This window comes from Botrytis porri, assembly GCF_014898465.1.
Source record: "Botrytis porri strain MUCL 3234 chromosome Unknown BPOR_029, whole genome shotgun sequence".
In the NCBI taxonomy this organism is placed as follows: Eukaryota; Fungi; Ascomycota; class Leotiomycetes; order Helotiales; family Sclerotiniaceae; genus Botrytis; species Botrytis porri.
The window spans coordinates 25,757-44,987 of NW_024066103.1; the positions used below are offsets into that span (position 1 = coordinate 25,757).

General features: G+C 42.0%; 6 protein-coding genes across 6 annotated transcripts; 3 read left to right on the forward strand and 3 right to left on the reverse strand.

The window, feature by feature from the left end:
• Window positions 1-235: 235 nt before the first annotated feature.
• On the forward strand, window positions 236-1,168 carry EAF01_012003 (uncharacterized protein; the record flags this gene model as incomplete). Its single annotated transcript, XM_038920261.1, has 1 exon — window positions 236-1,168. One exon carries the CDS (start codon window positions 236-238, stop codon window positions 1,166-1,168), a length of 933 nt encoding a protein of 310 aa, XP_038764226.1.
• Window positions 1,169-1,769: 601 nt separating this feature from the next.
• EAF01_012004 (uncharacterized protein) lies at window positions 1,770-2,856 on the reverse strand (the record flags this gene model as incomplete). Its single annotated transcript, XM_038920262.1, has 2 exons — window positions 1,770-2,411; window positions 2,476-2,856. 2 exons carry the CDS (start codon window positions 2,854-2,856, stop codon window positions 1,770-1,772), a joined length of 1,023 nt encoding a protein of 340 aa, XP_038764227.1.
• Window positions 2,857-3,249: 393 nt separating this feature from the next.
• On the forward strand, window positions 3,250-4,120 carry EAF01_012005 (uncharacterized protein; the record flags this gene model as incomplete). Its single annotated transcript, XM_038920263.1, has 2 exons — window positions 3,250-3,351; window positions 3,440-4,120. Exon 2 carries the CDS (start codon window positions 3,620-3,622, stop codon window positions 4,118-4,120), a length of 501 nt encoding a protein of 166 aa, XP_038764228.1. The 5' UTR covers window positions 3,250-3,351; window positions 3,440-3,619.
• Window positions 4,121-4,237: 117 nt separating this feature from the next.
• On the reverse strand, window positions 4,238-5,584 carry EAF01_012006 (uncharacterized protein). Its single transcript, XM_038920264.1, has 2 exons — window positions 4,816-5,584; window positions 4,238-4,716 (listed from the first exon to the last, which is right to left on the reverse strand). The coding sequence occupies exons 1-2, from the start codon at window positions 5,096-5,098 to the stop codon at window positions 4,358-4,360; spliced, it is 642 nt and encodes a 213-aa protein (XP_038764229.1). The 5' UTR covers window positions 5,099-5,584; the 3' UTR covers window positions 4,238-4,357.
• Window positions 5,585-9,022: 3,438 nt separating this feature from the next.
• EAF01_012007 (uncharacterized protein) lies at window positions 9,023-10,987 on the reverse strand (the record flags this gene model as incomplete). Its single annotated transcript, XM_038920265.1, has 3 exons — window positions 9,023-10,181; window positions 10,272-10,528; window positions 10,625-10,987. The coding sequence occupies 3 exons, from the start codon at window positions 10,985-10,987 to the stop codon at window positions 9,023-9,025; spliced, it is 1,779 nt and encodes a 592-aa protein (XP_038764230.1).
• A 4,560-nt stretch (window positions 10,988-15,547) lies between these two features.
• On the forward strand, window positions 15,548-17,560 carry EAF01_012008 (uncharacterized protein; the record flags this gene model as incomplete). The annotated part of the gene is made up of 1 exon (XM_038920266.1): window positions 15,548-17,560. One exon carries the CDS (start codon window positions 15,548-15,550, stop codon window positions 17,558-17,560), a length of 2,013 nt encoding a protein of 670 aa, XP_038764231.1.
• Between the last annotated feature and the right edge of the window lie 1,671 nt (window positions 17,561-19,231).

The window sequence follows — 19,231 nt, forward strand, 5'->3', positions numbered from 1 at the left end:
GAGGCTGTGACACTGACAGTACCGTTTCTTCACCTGCAACTTCTATGTGTAGCGCATGATTGTTTTTTCTATTCAATGTGCAGATTTGACTAAACCTGACAGCAGAATACCACTTCTATCTGAACTTTAAGCTCATGGCTCCTTAGCCTTGACCTCTGAGCCCAGCAAACCCCAGTTCTCATACTAGGTACCAGTCTCCAGTTTCCAGCTCCAGTTTCCAAGTCCTAGATTCAAAATGCGAATTGAAACACATCTCAATATCTTAATCGATATTCCACGGGAGATTCGAGACGAAATATACGATTATGCCTTTCAAACTCCATTCAATTGTGTCACTTACCGTTGTACTCTAAACAATACCTATAAAATACTCCCTTATGATCCTCAAAACGACATTTGTCTTTCCAACTCTTCACTTCCCGCTCTCGGTCTGTTAAGTACTTGTTCACAATTATATAATGAAGCTATCGTTTCCCTCTGGAAGGTCAATAGCCTTGGACTCTGGCCCGCGGATTTACTTTTTCGCATGGGAGATTTAGGTGACTATACTTTTATACATGTTCAGTCACTACAAGTAAATCTCGATTTGATTGATTCGGATGATTTGAAATGGGCAGAAATGTTATTCTTGAGAATCGGAGGGAACTCTGGTCTTTGTAATGAAAGGACCGAGGGGGAAAGTTGGGGTGGATTAAAGAAAGTTCAAATCAACCCCATGAGAACCGAGGAAATTAAGATGGATGTCAAATGGATGCAAAGGGTCTCAGAAGCTATGGACTTGCGGTGGAAAAGCGAGGAACTTTTCACTGGTATGAATCCAGATGCAGATAAAAGTTGGGGGTTATACTCTCGGTGGATGGAGCTTCTTCGTAAGGCGGGAACACCGGGCAGTGATATATACTTAGGAGACGGGGTGAAAAGGTCGATTAGTGTAAATACGGCTTGGGATGACTGGGTGTATTGGGACCAGAAGGAGTGGCTGAAGAAATCACCTCATGGGGCTGGTTTGAAGGGAATGGAAGAAGTTATGGAGGATTTTAGTGACACTTTTGGAGGAAAATTATGGGCAAATGGGAAATTGTGTTATGAGGGTAAGGAGAGACTCAAGAGGGTTTTCGAACTGAAACCGGTCGAACTTCTTGGAATTTATCCAGCGGGATGCGAGTGATTAATATGCTAACGAATGGAGGGACGAATAACCGTGAGATTTGATCTTAGAATCCCCGCGGCTCCTAAATCGTGGTATGGACATAAAGGATCGACGGGGGCGTAGGATTTCGATGGGTCAGAATAGAGATTCTTGAGCGATTGGCGTTGAAAGGAACGGGGGGGCGGTCTTTTAATGAAATGAATTGGCTTGTGACGAGATCTAAAAGTGCTAGCTATCTTCCAGTTCTCGGAGTTGTGAGTTCCTTTTGGGAGGTGTAGCATTGGGGAAACGGAGGATGCAAAGCGGGAGAAATAAAGACGATGAATCTTGGGGACGCGATCATGCGGAGGCTATTTGGATGAAAAAAATCGACGACATATAAAATGGTCATCAAGGATGATTTTCATAAAAGTGCGATCAAGACAACTAGCAAGCGATAAATCAATAATATGGTTAGTTTCCCACTGGGTACATGAATGAATGTAATTCGAGGTATGTCTGATACATGGGTGCGACTGTCTAGAAATGTGTCGAGTAACTGAGGATGGAAGACGGCATGAAAGATAGCATAAAATATGGGTATCAAGTCTCATTTCTTTATATATCTTTCTCTAGAAATCTACAATCCTCCAGCGGGTGGAACATATGGAGTAATGAGCATCTCACTAAACTTCTCCAACCTTTCTTTTCCTCTTACTTCCTCAACTAATAATGGCATCTTAACCACATTAAACTCATCATACAACTCCTCAATTTGTTCCAGATATTTCTTCTGCATCTTCCTTCTTGCATTACATTGATCACAATCACTTCCTTTCTTGGGGAAAAGTAATTGATTTACAACTATACAATGGGTATCAATGTGATAGGAGCCCAATTCTTGGATCATACGCTCCGTTTCGTAAAGAGAAAGGAATTCGGGTATGCAGACGCAAACAAAGGTAGTAAGGTTTTCGTCCTTGAATTGTCCATTTACTTCCGAGATAGTTTCGCGGAGACCTTCTAATTTCTCCATCATTTCGTTGAGATTTTGTCCATTTGGTAAAGAACCGTTGGCTCCAAGTAACCCATTCAACATAGGTCCAAATTGTGTGGATAATTGGGAGACTTTCGCAAGGGCTTTTTCGAGAACGGTGGGGAATTGAAGGAAGCGGAGGGTATGACCTGTTGGAGCGGTGTCGAAAATGATGGTTTCGTAGGAGAGAGATTTAACTTGTTTGAGGACTTCTGCGAAAGACATAGCTTCATCAATACCGGGAATCTGCCAAAAGCATTAGTAAATTAACTATCCAAGTACTTATTTTGTAGGGGCAAGGAGAACCAACAGCAAAGGCCAAATCTTGCATCATTCCACCCATGCCCGCAGCAGGTCCCTCACCCTCCTCAGCCTGTCCCATAAGTTCTTGGATACTACCATTTGGATCAATTTCCATAGCACTCAAATTCTCAAATCCATTAATAAGTCTAGCTTCCTTTCCAAACTTTTGCGAAAAGGCATCACTCAAATTATGTGCTGGATCTGTTGAAATGAGGAGAACTGAACGACGAACTTTGGCAAGTTGAATGGCCAGGGAACATGATGTTGTAGTTTTTCCTACTCCTCCTTTTCCACCAACAAAGATCCAGCGAAGGGACTTTTGATCAAGGATTGATTGGAGAGTAGGCTCGAGTTGATCGTCATCAGTGTTGATTACTGCGGTGGACATCTTGATTATGGCGGGATTATGGCGGGAGGAGAAACTGGATGAATGGGGGAGAAGATCCTTAGTTTATTTAGCGACGAGGTCAAGTTAAATCAAAAATGGCAAAGCACGAAAGGAAACAGGAGATGGAGATTGTTTTGAGTAATTGAAGTCAAGTTTGTATGATGGTAGTTGTTGGTTCCCGAGTTCCTTGTAAACTCAAAGTTCTTGGTGAATTCTAGAATTATCTTTTGCCTTCTGACGTCTTCTTCTTGCAAAGTTGTCAGACGTACAGTACAGTGCGCTAAGTGATTTGATTCGCTAGCCTGGCTCGCCTGGGAAGCTCCCTACCAGGCTTATCATTGGATCAATACATTTCTAAGGTGTGTTCATATTCAAATGTATTCGAGTTTGGAAAGATCAAACAATGTCATCGCATTCCCTTCAATTCATGTCTCTTAAGAATGCTGGTAAAGTCTAAAGTACAATTGAAGTACAAGGCTTATAACCATTATCTAGGTACCCCCTTCCCCCCATCAAGCTTTTAACACAAGGCTGAAGCGGCCATCTCCGATTTGCGAGGCAAGCTTTATTCACCACTAGGTAGATGTTTCTTTCTCTCCCGGTAAATTTGTCAACGTAAACTATTCATCTTTTGAGTGTTGTTATTGCTTCACTCTTCAATACCACTCAGCGCGCTTCCCTCATTCAAGATCCTTCAGACTTTATTAGAGATTCGCGTCACCCTCCCTCTACCGTTCTCACTCCTTCACACCATTTACAGTCGATGCCCCGCAACCCCACCTCTGAACATTTCAACGAACGTCTACAAGCTATATCCTCACAAATTACCCCTCAATCAGCATCTCCTTCGCACACAACAAAAATGGCAGAAAGGGATCCAATTACATGTCATGCTCTCGACACTACTACTGGTCGACCAGCTTCAGGAATCAATGTCTCTTTAATCTGTCTTTCCGAAGAGTCCACCATCTTTCGTGCCATAACAAACGCCGACGGTCGAATCGCTAATTGGCTTAATGAACAAGAGAATGTTACATCCAAGAAAGTCGGCGAATTGATTGTTGAAGGGGGGAATATACAAAATCAGAATCTGCCAATGGGTTCTAGCATGTGGAAACTTCGATTTGAGACCGGCGCATATTATGGCTACGAAAACACTTTCTTCCCTTGCGTTGAACTTAACTTCGTAGTTAAGGAGGGAGAACATTTCCACGTCCCGCTACTTTTGGGACCATACAGTTATACAACTTATCGGGGAAGCTAGTTTGGAGTCTTATGCTGTTTATTTCCATGAATGTAGTTATTTCATGATTCTGTTGAGGGAAAGAAATAATTACAAAGGGATACCATTATCAACCTTTCAATATCCGAACTCCAAATCCATTCAACTCCTCGCTTGCTTGATCAAATCCCATCCCATCCATTTTTGTGTTGCGTTCTGCGTCCATCAAAATTTCTCCTTCCAAATTCTCAACTCCTGGTTCCCTGTTGCCAAATTCCTCTAAACTTTGTGTAAGTTCAACTTCCTAAGAACGCCCTTCCTTCTGTCTCCTGGTCTATACCCTTGATCATCTCGATCCTCCATTTCCACAAATTCTTCGACTGTTTTGGGTGGGTCGACCAGATCGTTTTGTTTCTCGACATCCTTTTCTATCGTCTTCACATCGCCATGAACATGATTACCATTTGTATATTCATCGTTCTCATATAAAGGTACGCTTAGATGTGATCCTTTATGTCTGCTATGAAGTCTCCTAATGGAAAGTCGTGAATGGGAACGATAGATGTCAACTTCTGTGGATTCGAGAGTCGCAAAGGGTGAGGTATCTGCTTCGGGGTGTGGGAGCGTTGTGTTACGATCTATTTTATTGTCAGCTTCTTTCCTTGGTCCCCAACATACATGACCCCCCCCCCCCCCCCCACGGAAGATCGAAAGGGAAAGAAGGAATGATAACATACCATGACTCAAAGGCTCCGGAAATCCTGTATCCTTACCCAGGGAATTTCTCTCCATCCCCAAAGGTTCTTGCATGTTCGCATTCATGCTCTCGTTATCGAAGGTATAATCGAAATCGCCAAATACTTCCCGTCGCTTTCGGGATAGTCTATGACTGGATCGAACACTTAAATTTAGGGTGCTACTAGAGGAGGAATCTATCGAGTCGGATGTTGTAGAAGTTGAGGAAGTTGATGAGGATGGTCTCCGAAATGTAAGGACATTGTGCCAGAATGAACCCGTCATTTTGTTCGATTTGTATTCTTTTTGGAGGAGAACAAGAGTGAAAGTACAGTAAAAAGATAGATAGGTATGGTCGAGGTAATAAAAGGATCTTCAGTCTGAGTGAGACAATTGAGAGAAATAATATGTAAAATGGTTTTCGTGAGGTTCAACAAGTTGCTGACTCTATTCCTTCCTGTTTGGTGTAGGCTTGCAGTATGCAGAAACCTAAATATGCAAAGGCTCAACTATGAATCCTGTTCTACCACACCGTATTCTGGAATACTCGAGAGCTTTCACTCATTGGCTCTGGCTCACGAATGGATTGTCTTGACGGCGGTTGGCTTGGTTGATTGATCGATTGTATACTTGTAAAGGGAGACCATTCCAAGCCCCCCAAACACAAATGCAATAACAATTACAGATATTAAATCATTCACTTACAAATAAGCTCAATTTAGTTCAGGTTTCCATTTCCATACAGTAATAATAAGTATGAATGAATCAATGAGTACTAGGTATTATTATGAATGTCTCTAAGGTTTGTCTTGATGGGCGGAGTGATTCAGAAGTGCATTAAAAAAATGGAGAAATATTTGAACAGGGGGATCATGTTCCAAGATGTTGAATACCTGGGCATATAGAGTAAGCTTTTTAAGGGCTCGAAAAAGGGTAGGGACTTACAAGGTCATTGGTTCTAAGTGTGTTCTAACTTCTAAGCCTTTTCTGAGAAGATTCACTACCCAAGTAGATTTTCGAAGTTTTGAATGGTTGGGCTGATGGGAAAGGTCTTCGTGACGTAAAAGTTGTCATCACGAGGATTGACGGTTGAAGTTCATTGGGGAGGGAGGGGTTTTCGATGGTAATACGTCGTATGCAATTTTAGGGCTAGGGTGTACTTGACTACCTTAGACATTAATAACGGTACATCTTACACATAGGCTCGAGGTAGGCTCGTAGGATGTGTTACTTCGGTGGGTGATAGATACTACCCAGGCTCCAGGTATGTAGGAGTAATGCGCCTCCTTCAAGATTGTTCACTTCAAAATCCAATCGTAAAGAATTCTAAAAGGGGAAGCTATTCACGGGGACAAGATTCCATCTCTTGAATACTTAATTTTAAATATCATTAATTACCATCCACGCTATTAAGGTTAAAGATCAGATTAGGGTAAGTTAAATCCCCTTCCTCGATAAATTGATTTCCATACTTGAGTAGATTTCAGTGAAACCAAATCTCATTACCATACCATGCTTCCATTCCGTGCTTGTTCTAATCTATTTTTTGCTTTGAACATTTTGCCCCATATCGCCACGGCTGTATGGAGATTTCGGGAGCACGGCAAGCCTGTAAACGTCTACTCCGGGATAAGAGTGGCATTGATAGCATAAGTATGCATTTACATCTGGGTTTCAGAGTGGCTAGTGACAGATCAATTCGATGTTGCCCATGGGATTGGTTGGATCAAGAAAGAGAAAACAAGCTCACAAGGTATATGGGAGTACTTCGCACGGAGAAACGATAAACTTCAGCTGCAAGAGAGTGGCTTGAATATGCTTGGCTCGTTGGCTGTTACGTGTTGAATATTTTATATTTTTATCGGAGAGGGGAGGGGAGGAGAGGGGAGGGGGCTTATGATATGATTCTTCCTGATTACGGTTGCCCTACACGTAGAATACGAATTGGCCAAAAAAAAGTTTGCCTTTTATGTTAACTTATTCTTATAGTAATAAATATAATTATTCTTCAATCTTTCTTCAGATGGGGGCTAGCCCCCAAACCCCCAGACCTCGCTGCGCTCGAGAGACGAAAGGTTGAATCAACATTAACAAAGGTAACACGGCCCACGGGTAAGAAGAAGGTTTGGTCCTACGCAAACCCTGTTGTCATTGCCGTGCTCGCCGTCTTACCTATGTTATGTTACGCTGCGGGGTGAAAAGGAAGAAAGGCAAACTCGGCACGCTCGTGGCAACTTGATTGTTGGCAAAGGAATGATTTATTGGTTATGGCCAAGATCCAAGAAGTTGTTCCCAAGATGTGACTCAAAGGATTGAAATGAATCGTATGATCTCCGTTGATAAGATCATTACATGATACAAGAGAATCAGTTGTTCTTTTGTCGTATTCCATGATGCATTGCCTCATCCCGGCTTCGAGGTTGATACCTTAGAGCCCGACGGTCCCGAACAAGCAATTTTATCAGGATTAGGTGCTTTCTATTTATCTTGTTCCTCTCTCCTTTAATTCACATTCATTTTTACCACTCTTTTGCCATTTGGGTAGTTATACTCAAAATCTTCCCTTATTCAGAATTTTTTGTTGGTCAAGGAGACGATGATTCTTGATTTGTTCCTCATGAAAATTAAGATCAACAAATACGAATAGAATTTTGGTACTGATGGTAATTTGTCTCCACGCACAATGTTGACGATCTTTTCAAGGAATTACTTTTGTAAATCTTCAAAACTTAATACAATCACGACCAACATTTCAATCCTATCGATCTTATGGTACGATGCTTTAGGTATGATTGGAATCTCCTTTTTTTGGTCTTCGTAGTAAATCTTGATGAAGCATTCTCTCATTCATGAAGTCATGATATACCAAAGTTTTCATCCATCAAGACAAGGCTTACTTGCAATAATCACGAAGACTGGATGGTCGAGAATTTCAAATTTGGGAATAGATATCGAGACAAGATTTGGTAATCAAAGGACAACAGGAGATTCAAAAATTTGGAATGCGCGCTCTCTTTCTCTCTCTCCCTTTCCCTGAGGTCCGAGACACACGAAAGCAATAAATATCCCAAGGCAAAATTGGTAAAACAACAGATCGTCCCAAACGCGACAGCAGGGAGATCCTTCTTTTGGAGGAAAGTTTAACATTAGACCAAAGGTGCCAAGGTGGTAAATCCTGGGGGCGCTCTTCACTTGTACCATTTTTATTAATGGGGGAGATCGAATTATATGAGTGTATGAAGGAGAATTTCCTGATTTCGCATACATTCGAAAAATATTTCTTTTATCATTCATGTTCCTCCTACAGATTTTTGAGTCGGTCTCGAGATGTCCACACACATTTTTGAATGGAACGTATTTGACAAACGGTTGTAGAGAGCGACATAACATCGTTCCACCATGTTCGTGAAAGGTAATTTGGAACCGGATGTGGGCTGGCGCTTATTAAAAGGGGCAGAATTGAGGGTGAGTCGAACGAAATATTCCAAAATTGCTGAGTTCAATTGTTACTTCTTTTGTTACATGTTCTTCGTCGGGAATGCGCATTAATTGCTTATCAATTTGTTTGTTTCTCCTCTTTGTCGGTTCCCAGATTTATGCTTTCGTCGAGGGTTTCCAGTGTGCTAGAGGGGAAACGGTGGGGGGGCAAAATTAGATGGAGATGAGGTCGTCAACCAAAGCATAAAAATTCCTGACCCATTTCTGCTCGATGCCTGGCAAAAAATTGTTTCCAGAAATTTTGCCCGTATGTAACGAGACGTCGAGTGGTAATGCAAGTTATGAGGTGCGTGGAGATGCGCAGTGGTGCGTGGTGATGAGGGCAAAATAAAAGAGACCTTAGTGGGAGAAGTCAATGCTATCCTCAATTAAACAAACACTGCGAACCCCCTTTCTCTCAAACTCGGGTCCAGAATAACTTCGAACGCAAGGAAATCACATCCTAGGTGTGTTGAAATTTGAAAAAAGTCTGTGGAAAAATTGTTGAACATAAGAAGTCTTTATTCATTAATCAATTAACGACATGATGGTATATATACAAATACGAAAACTCTACCCAATCCGACCCATGCTATGCATTGCAAAAAAAACATTAATCATCAACCCATGTAAAGGTGATAATATACATAATAAGAATATCTCATCATACTCATCGGAACACTACCCTGCAGTAAAGTGCTCATTTTCGAGGTGCCCCTGAATCACCTGAACTTAATATTTAGGAGACTGATTACCTGCCGGAAGTCCCTCGTCATGCAAAACTCCGCCTTGGCCAGCTTCATTAACTTTTTGAAGCTTACCATTTCTAGTCTCCAAATTCATAGCGTCGGTATTGATATCCGTACCCAAAGTTGCCATCGTAGCAGCATCAAAGACGTATGCATGACTTCCTATAGGCTTGACTTCCAATAAATACATGGCATCAACTTCCTCTAGTGTTCTTCCACTCGATTCGACTAAGAAGAAGAAAACGACAAAGAAGGCTGCAAGATTACATCCAGCGAAGACGTATCCATACGCATATTGAATATCGTTCGTGATAAATGGTGTGAAGAATGCAAGCATAAAGTTCCAAAACCAATTCGCCGAAGTAGCGAAAGCCATTGCAACAGCTCTGTATCGGTATGGAAACATTTCACCAATACATGCCCAAACAAGGGGTCCCCATGTACTGGCAAAACCAACGATGAAGAGACAAGCAAAGACAATCATGACACTTCCAGCAGTTTTAGCTGTAGAACTTCCTTCTGCAGCGCCCTTGAACAAAAATTGTCCGACAGATGCAAAGATGAGGAAACACATAGTTTGCCATAGAGCAGCGATATATAAGGATTCGCGACGACGGAAGCGACGAGCCATATAGACGCCCAAGAAAGTAGCTCCAACATTTACACCACCGAGAATCATAGCAGTGACGTAGGAGTTTTTGATACCAACTCCGGCAAAGATAGTAGTACCATAATAGAAAAAGTAATTAGCACCAGTGAGTTGTTGCAACATTTGTAATCCCATTGCGAGAGAAACTCTGTAAAGCATTCTTGGGCCGGTAATGGCTTCCCACCATGGATGATTACCGCTAGATGCCATGCGAACCTTCTCGATTTCGGCTACCTCAGTCTCAATCATTGGGTGACTTTCGTCGACGCCATAGAAGCCAGCCATGGTGGTTCGAGCCTTTGTACCGTTGTTATGATTGAAATCATATCTGGGAGTCTCCGGAAGGAAGAGGATTCCAACACCAAGGATAATTGCCCAGATAAATCCAACACCCATAGGGATTCTGTAAGATGCTGTGCTGCTGAATGATTCGGTTCCATAGTTGATACAATCTGCGGTGAAGATTCCGATAGTGATAAAGAGTTGATAACACCTGTAATTCCATTGATTAGCCACCGCATTCCTTACTTCTTTGATACGAGGTTGATTCTTGAATAGGATGAAATTAAAGAGGAATACTTACGAAATGACGGCTCCTCTTACAGGGACAGGGGATGTTTCAGCCATGTACATTGGTACAAGGACCGATATTCCACCAACCCCCAAACCAGCACACCATCTTCCCATTGCAATTCCTACCCAATCACCAGGACCAACAGCCATTTGCGCAACAACACCAACACAAAAGACCATACACCAAGGTGGGACACATGTTCTGCGTCCAAATCTATTGGCAAGAGGTCCAGCAACCAAACATCCGATCAAGGTACCGATTGACAACTAGAACCTATTAGTGTCATTTTTGGGGTGGGAAAGTGAGGAAGGGGAGAAGGAACGGGCGAGAGTCTCAGATAATAGAACGGAGTAAAAACATACCAAGCCAACAATTAATCCAGATCGCACATTTGTGAAATAGTACCCAGTAGGGTATTTTGCCAAGTTCGTAGTTCTTTGACCAAACCTCTCAAGGAAAACTTTCATCTCTAAGAATCCAGAAATTTGTCCAGTGTCATAACCAAAGATAAATCCACCCATTGCAACCAACATGGTCATGAATATAGTGCGCAAAGTGATGGAAGGAACATGGAGATTTTCGTATTGCTGAACACCCTTTTCGGAATTGGCATTGAAAGCCCTGGCGCCAGTTGTCGCTTCCATTGACTCATTTCCTGAATTGACAACAGTTGATGAATGACTGTTGTCAACACCGCCATTGCGATTGCGACCAAAGCGAACCATGATCACTTGTGATCACTTGTGGTTAACGAACACAATATGAGATCGACTTTGCTAGAAATTAAGATATATCCAAAAGTTAAAAAACAATAAGAAGAAAGCTGATGAAGTTAGAATTTATGAAGCAAAAGGCTGATGAAGAGGAGGGAAGGTTGTAAATATATCTTAATGTGACGTCTTGTCTAAGCATGAGACTAGAACTGACTGGGCATCCGCTCGCTGCTCGGCCTTGTTATTTCTCGAGTCAAATAATGATACTAGATTTGAAATGAAAAAAGGTACCCAATTGACAGAGTTTTGAGACGGGGGTAAGCCGAGTCTTCCTGACTCTTCACCTCCGGCGGTGATATCTCACTAACAGTCTGTGATAATCCCAGGTCCGAGAGGTCACAAGGAATTCACGACAGGGAATGATAAAGTGGAATGGTCGGAGTGTCTTTAAACCTAACCTCCATATGGAGTTTCTGGAGTCCCCAAGGATCCATAGAAGGCGGTCTATCATTCGAAAAAATTCTAGTTGATTTTTAAACTCTTAGTGAAATGGATAAATGGCCAAGAAATGACGTTGTTCACCATGGGTTGACCCTTCTATACGAACGGCCCGGATATTTACCATGGAGCGGGTGCAATTCCACAAGAAAATCCCCTGAGAGATCCATATATCTTGATGGGAAACTCCAATCAACTGTCGCGTGGTTTGGTTTTGGAATCGGGTCGACACCCACAATAGCTGAGCATATGGAGATTTGGAGATTTGGACGGTCCTTTTCTCGGTGACATTATCTCAATTTCTGGGTAGTAGTCAGTAGTTAAGTCCCTCCTGTTGACGTGTCCAAGTCGAGTAATTTGATTGATCATCCCCCGGCAGTAATTGAGATAGTCTTTACTTTTTCACACGGGGTATCGGGGACTCCATGGCTGGAGAGATTGGAGAAATTGGAGTGCAGAAATCGGGTTACAATTGGAGATTGATTTGGGGAAATTCGGAGGAGGAGTGGATACCTACCAAGTAATTCTAGGAGGCGTCGCGGGTGTGGCGTTCGACTACAAGTATATGGGAAGATGACGTTCGATAGGGCGAGGACCAAAAATTAAATTTTGCGACATCATCAGATTGATCGATAAAGGAGACTGGAAAAAAATATAAAATTCTAAACGACACGATCAATTGAGTTTCTAGAATTTTCGAAACACGTTGATTGTATAATTGAGATACTAGCCCAACGGTGAATGAAGAAAAGAAATTAAAACAGTAGACTCCTACAATCCCCCAAAAAATCCCTTCTAGTGAGTTTCGCCATCTGGAAACTACTGGGTCGCGTCGTTTACTTCATACCTGCCGGGGCTACCTAGGTACTTAGTAGGAATCAGACCGCATTCATTTTTGAACAGAACCCGGAATGGCCGGATCGGATCGGAGGTACGCATGCTCGTATGTAAGCAATTCCATCATCCCATCTTGATTGAGATCCATCCAGCTTGAATTGGAGTCAGGTGTTTGTGCGCAAAGATTCCGGTGTCAGTCGGTTATACTACGGCTTAACCCAGCAACTCTTCAAGTGTGGGGGATTCTTTTCCTGAGGTGGGGGGGATTGTGGAGTGAGGAGAAACTTTTCACCGGGGAACCGACACGTGAACGAGGTGAGATATAACACCGTCGTCAGAACCACGTCCATATGCAAATCAATAAACCAGGCAAGTGAGTTGCCGAGCGTTTGAAAGATCTCTTGATAGCTACATGACTGTTGACCAACCTTTTTTTCCATGTTCAACTAAGTCGGTTTTTACCCCTCAACACGTGATATTCTAGGTGGCTCTCTTGTTAAGGGAAATCTACTTTGTTCTTGAATTCCATATTGGCATTGGTACTGATTGGTATGTAGCCTTGTCAAACCAGACCTAGGGAGTGTCAAGCTGGGGAGTGACATGCACAATAATAAAAGTCGCGTTCTGACTTGATTCCTCTCATCGAAAGGTACCGGAAGAACTCACTCACACTTGTGAGATGTAGACTTTACACGTTCGCCCATTTTCCCTTTCCTTCTTCTAGGGACCAATTCCGGAGCTTCGATAGGCATCCCTCAATCTAAAGGATATAGAGATTGCGAAATTCCTCAACAACTCCCCTCATCTTTTATGCACCATCATCTAGATAAAGAAGCTCTTAGGAGAGACTTCTCATCCTAGAACTCCTCTTTCACATGGCTATATCGTGTGGGTTATCCTCGCCATATCAATAAAACTGCAAGCCAGGGTGGAAATATTTTAGGAGCAAGCAGTATTGATCCTTCCACCGCTCAGATGACATAAAGCTTGAGATGAGAAAGAGAAAGATTTGAAATATTCGGTCCGCACCGAAGGGAAACGTACTGTCGATGTCTTCATTTAATTGAATAGGTGAAGAGGTAAAACTTTAAACATATTTTTCCGTTAAATGGGGTATGGTTGATGATGTTTTGAATAGATAAAGACAATTCAACTCCCAAATTTTCCAAAGTTCATTGTCAGTTGAGTAACGAGAAGGACCTTATCAAAGTGTACTAACCACATAAATATATCATTCACAAAACCGTTCCATTGCTTGAGATTTCGACTACGCATGTATGTCAATATCCACCCGACAAATCCATTCGCATGAAGATGTCAATATAACTCATAGAGTGATGAAGAAAACTAATTTGAAACTCGTATGAAAATCTACTAGGGATTCAGGCAAAATATATGGATAAATCCTTCGTTCAAAGTATTCTCAACCCATTTCTAAGAATTTCTTTATGAGTGTAACGTACCACCAAAACGTGAAATCTATATCCTTACGCCTCTGAGCTGCATCTGGAGATGTTATTCTAGAACTCATAGAATTCGGTCTAATTGTGTTTTCCTCTGCCAATTTTTCTCTTTCTGCTCCTAAGACTACCAGGGCTTTGTCGATGTCAAGGATCTGAAATGCTTGGAGTTGTTGAACTTAACTAGTAATTTTATTCTCTACCAAGTAGGTACAAATTGTAGGTAAATTTATCCAGGTAAGCAAGACCAGTACAGAACATGAGGATATCAACATACATGTACTCGAGCATGATCAATCTATCTCTCTTACAGTCGGTGAAATATACGAGGAAAGGTATGGAAAGGTACGTATCTAATAATACCTCGGTATGAATAGTCTAACTTATATACCGTCTCCCTTCCAAAAACGATACCTTTGATCAATCCATCCGTCCTCATAGAAACAAACAAGCAATGTATTGAATGGAGAGTAACCGGGGATTAATATGTTGAATCCTTTTCCATAACTATAAAAAACGAAATATCCATCTATTTTCCTACCAATTGAGTTTCTCATTGGCGGAAGATTATTACCCCCTGGCTACCGACCAACTCTACCTCCACTTCTCCAAATTCCCCATCTTTTGGCAATCCCCTTAGGATTCCCCCCCAGTTCAACATCACATCTAAACCTATCGCCATCAAATTTATATGCAGGGTCGCAAGGTTTCTTCTAAACAAAGCTGCTTTGTCGGTGGAACAATCTTCACCGAGAGTGAGTTTGTTATCTCTTCTATTTTTCCATAACTGTCGCTATTCAATCCGAGGACAAGATTTCTTTCCCTTTTTCCACATTGAACTTGGCATGAGATTGCATGAGAATGGCTTGAATATTACTCGCTACTACACACCACTACCAACACCAGAACGGCAAGCTCAATCTAAAGAACAAGAGATTGAAAGAGAAAGCCGGTATCAACAAACGCAAGTGAACGAAGCAATCGCCCTATTGAGCCCGTCTCTAAAATCCTTATCCAGATTATAACTCCATTTACCACTCTTTACTCCCCGTTGCATGCACTTCTTCCAATGGTTTATCTCTTCAAGCAGCCTTCTTTCTAACCCCCCCCCTCTTCATCCCTCTTCCGAAATTTAATCGAAAAGTCTCCGGCGAAATTTCAATAGCCTCTCGAATATTTCCTAGCAGACCATCGAGCTCCCCTCAAATAATCGCAATCAGACCACACCATACCGTACCTCCGTTCAATATTATATTGCAGTAAAGTGCATGGAATTATCCGATATCAGTTTTACCTCCCATTCCTTACAGTCCTCGTCTCAAAGTTGGCCCAGAGTTCGACCTTCTCTTCCAACTCGGATGTCTATCACTGTCACACCCACACTTTTATTCAAAAATCACGGGCTGCCATGTAGTACAGAGAAATTTAGCATGAGAACGATTTTATCCTAACCTTGAGATTATTGGACTTCTACATACCTACAAAGGTACATACATTAATATCACAAATAAGATATTAATCACACTTTCGAAATTCAATCGCCAACCCCGAATTCAATACTCGGAGCTAACGTTCATATTGCGCCTTCGATAGTACCTCATTAATATTTTACCGTCAGAAATACTTCAAGCCTGTTTACCCAGGTACAGCACCATCCTCTTCAAATCTAACAACCGGCAAAATTATTCGTAAAGAAGCTTTCGTCCGAAATTCTGGAGGTCATCTAGAACTTCCTTCAAAATTCTCCAATCTATCAATTATAAAGTCCAGTGAATCTATGGCAACCAAACAACAACAATCATCTCCGACGCCGATGCGGCCGAAGAGCACAAATGGAATTATCAATGGGAGTAAAGCGGGTATGGGAGACGAGAGAATAGTTGTAATTGTTTTTGGGCAAGGTCAAGATAGAATCGTTCCTGTTTTCGCGGATGTACTCGGGAAACCACATAGGATGGCCACCAGCTTTTCGGATGTTGGAGATAAAGATCATGGAACTGTTATAGGAATAGCAGCAAGTGATGCAAAGGGTGATATTGAATCCCGCAATCGTTCATTAATCGTCGCTATCAATGCTCATTGTGTGGCTTTGGGGATGCCACCAGATTTAAATCTCTCGGCTTCAACAGATTATGAATTTCTTTACACGGAGACACCATTTTTCCGACGAGATCTTTCACGATTTATCGCATTCATTTTGGGTCAAATAAGTCATCATGAAGCACTCATTACGAAACCGAGGACTTATTTCATATCGACCACATTCCCAGATGTTCGGACAGCACTATCTAATTTAGATATTCTTTCGGTTGGTTCAGATGCGGTAGAAATTCGCGTCGATTTACTCAAAGAAGGGTTAACTGATGGAACGTTCAATTCTGTACCAAGTTTGAGTTATGTTGGAGAACAAGTGATGCTACTGAGACAGCGTACAGAATTACCCATAATTTTCACGACCAGATGTACGCGAGAAAATGGTCGATTTCCTATGGACAACCCAGAACTTTATTACGAATACCTCTACCGAGCTATACAGTGGGGTTGTGAATATATTGATGTTGAGGTTTGGTTACCAGAGGATATTAGAAAAAAATTGTTCGAGCAAAGAGGAAATAGTAGGATCATTTCGGCTTTTCATGACTTCTCCGGAACATTCAAATGGCCATCGCTTCAGGCTCAAAACATCTTTCAAGAGAGCCGAAAATATGGAGATATTGTCAAGATGATTACAATCATTAATTCTATGTCCGAGAATTATGAACTTGAGTACTTTCGTTCTCAAATCAAAGCCAACTATCCTGATGGACCTCCATTATCTGCCGTCAACATGGGACAACTCGGACAATTATCTCGTGCTCTCAATACAGTATTTTCACCCATCACTCATCCTTTACTCCCTATCGTCGCTGCCCCCGGTCAAATGAGTGCCGCGGAGATTAATGGTGCTCTAGCAACCATGGGCCAATTGCCGAAGAAAAACATTTACGCTATCGGAACCTTTCGCACCACTCCTCAAGCAACCTTCTTCGAGAAATGCTTCAATGAATTAGGGTTACCACATAATTTCGCATCATTAGACCGAGGTGTCAAAGGATCCGTCGAAGCGTTCTGTTTACAACCTAATTTTGGTGGCGCATATATCAATCCACCTCTTCCATCTTCACAACCATACATACCTATGCTATCAGATGCTGCGCGCACTATTGGTGCTGTTGACACCATCGTCGTAAGAGGTGAAGGTCCATCATCAACTTTCATCGGGGATAATGCGACGTGGAAAGGTATTCGTGCAACTCTTACACGTGATTTCGCGCCTTCGGCATATAAAGGTCGAGCTGCTATTATTTTATCGAGTAATGGGGAAGATGCCGCGTCAGTAATATTCGCACTTAGGAGCCTTAACATTGGGAAAATCTATACAATTGGGTTCAAGGCACATGGTCCCTTAGCGGTGGGTGTCGAGTCTTTTACGTCAATGGACAGTGTTACAAAATCCGACATTCCATTTGCGATAATCTCAGCTTTACCACCCGAGAAAACTCATTTGGTGCAACCTCTTCTGAGATACTTTAATGGAAGAGACTCTCGAGGACAAGGAAAAGTATTCGTTGATCTCGCTCATGGACCAAGAAAAGGAGATCCATTGGCTGTCGCAGAGGGATGTGGATGGACAGCTTATGGAGTTGCTGATACGAGTGCATTTACAACAGTAGAGACGCTAAGATTATTGGTCGGACAGAACGTTCCATACAGTTTTGTGAGGTTAGCAAGTGGAAGAGGTCTATATTGATTGCTCGAAAGTGAGCCAATTTGCCGCTGGGCAGGCTGTATATGAATCTGGAAGTAAGAGTAACGCGCTTGTGATGATATCAGTGCATGGTGTGGTGTTCTCTCTATATTTAATGAGGCAGGCGTTAATGAATGGTATACAGAGGGTGGAACCGCGAATATACAAATGAGGGGATTGTAGATGAGAATTGAGTGCGGGGTGGCTCCATTGATTACATAGGTTAGGCAATGGATTTGTGCACTCTCAGGTGTAAAGAGTCGGGATCATGTTTAGACTGAGGACTGAGGATTGAGGATTGAGGATTGGGGAATTGAGATTAGGGATTGAAGGTTGCATTGTCTTTTATTTTATGGAATTTAGTCTTTCAATTAGATGCAACAATGTGGAAGACACAATGTTATCAAATACTAGGTATGCTTGGATGTTAAGTACATCACTTGCGTGTTTTTCACTTGTACTTTGTGCTTACTTCAATTCATTGATATTAGTCACATTTATTACTATGCCTCGAGACACTTTCTTTCAATCTGCTCTAGGTCTGGTTGGAGTATGTGACTTGTGCGCATTTTCGCTCTCGTAATATATCCATCATAAAACCCCCACTACAAATCATGACGCCGCCTTTTCCTGTACCAGAATCTTGATATTTTTGAAGTCTCTAATATTTGAATATCCTGTCGCCCATAACCATCCCATTTTGTTGTACCATCGTTTCCTTCATCACAAACCCTCTAGTGATGAGAATCAAGTCTTGAAATACTTTTGGTGTTTGCACGTCGCTGTTCGGAAGGCAGACAGAAGGGTTCCTAATGAAAAACGGGGTAAATCTCCCAACGTCTCTTCCAAACTCAATGCTTTGAAGGAGGCCCAATTTGCGTATATTAGATTCATACTTTCATGGGTGCGGATAGAGTCTTGGAATTCTCCAACCCTTAGAAAATAATTTTACAGAACCATTATCTTCGGCTGGAATATATGCATGCCGGAAATTAACCCTGCGCCGAATTGACAATCCACCTCTATTGAATACAATTCTCGACCTCAAAAAACACAAGTAATGAAGTCTAACTATTTCACAACGATTCCTAGCACCTTCCACCGGACGGATCTGAAGTCTCTCCTTCTACTCTCCGCTCATCAAGCACCGTAATCAATTTTGCGAATTTTCTGCTTGGGTGCATAGCTTCGAATCCCGGATTATCTTATTTTAGGAATTAACCGCCCCTCACTCGGACATTTTCCAAAACAGAAATGGTCATGACCAGCATGAATACTGAAGAAGAGCGAGCTAGTGGTCAAGTGGTAAATAATGAGCCTTGTGCCTGAAATAAGAGTCGACGGCCAACATAATTAATCACACGCGGGCAATGGGCAGTCTTCGTGAATTCGAGGACTATGATGCTCTAGGAACTTCCCGAAAACGCGCAAGTTTATTCTTAAAACTTAAAGAAATTCGGCAAAGTATCAGGAAATGACAATATCGAACGAACTTCAAGGGCGCATCGGTCCGTCAATTCGAGGGCTTGAATCAAGAGATGGCTTGTTATTCCTCAATTAAAGAGATCACACAATTGACAATGCGCAGTTCTTAATTATTGCAATGGTATTTTTCTGGTAAAATTTGAATATTCGACGTATTGATAGCCTCGAGGGATTTGGGGAACCGGATAG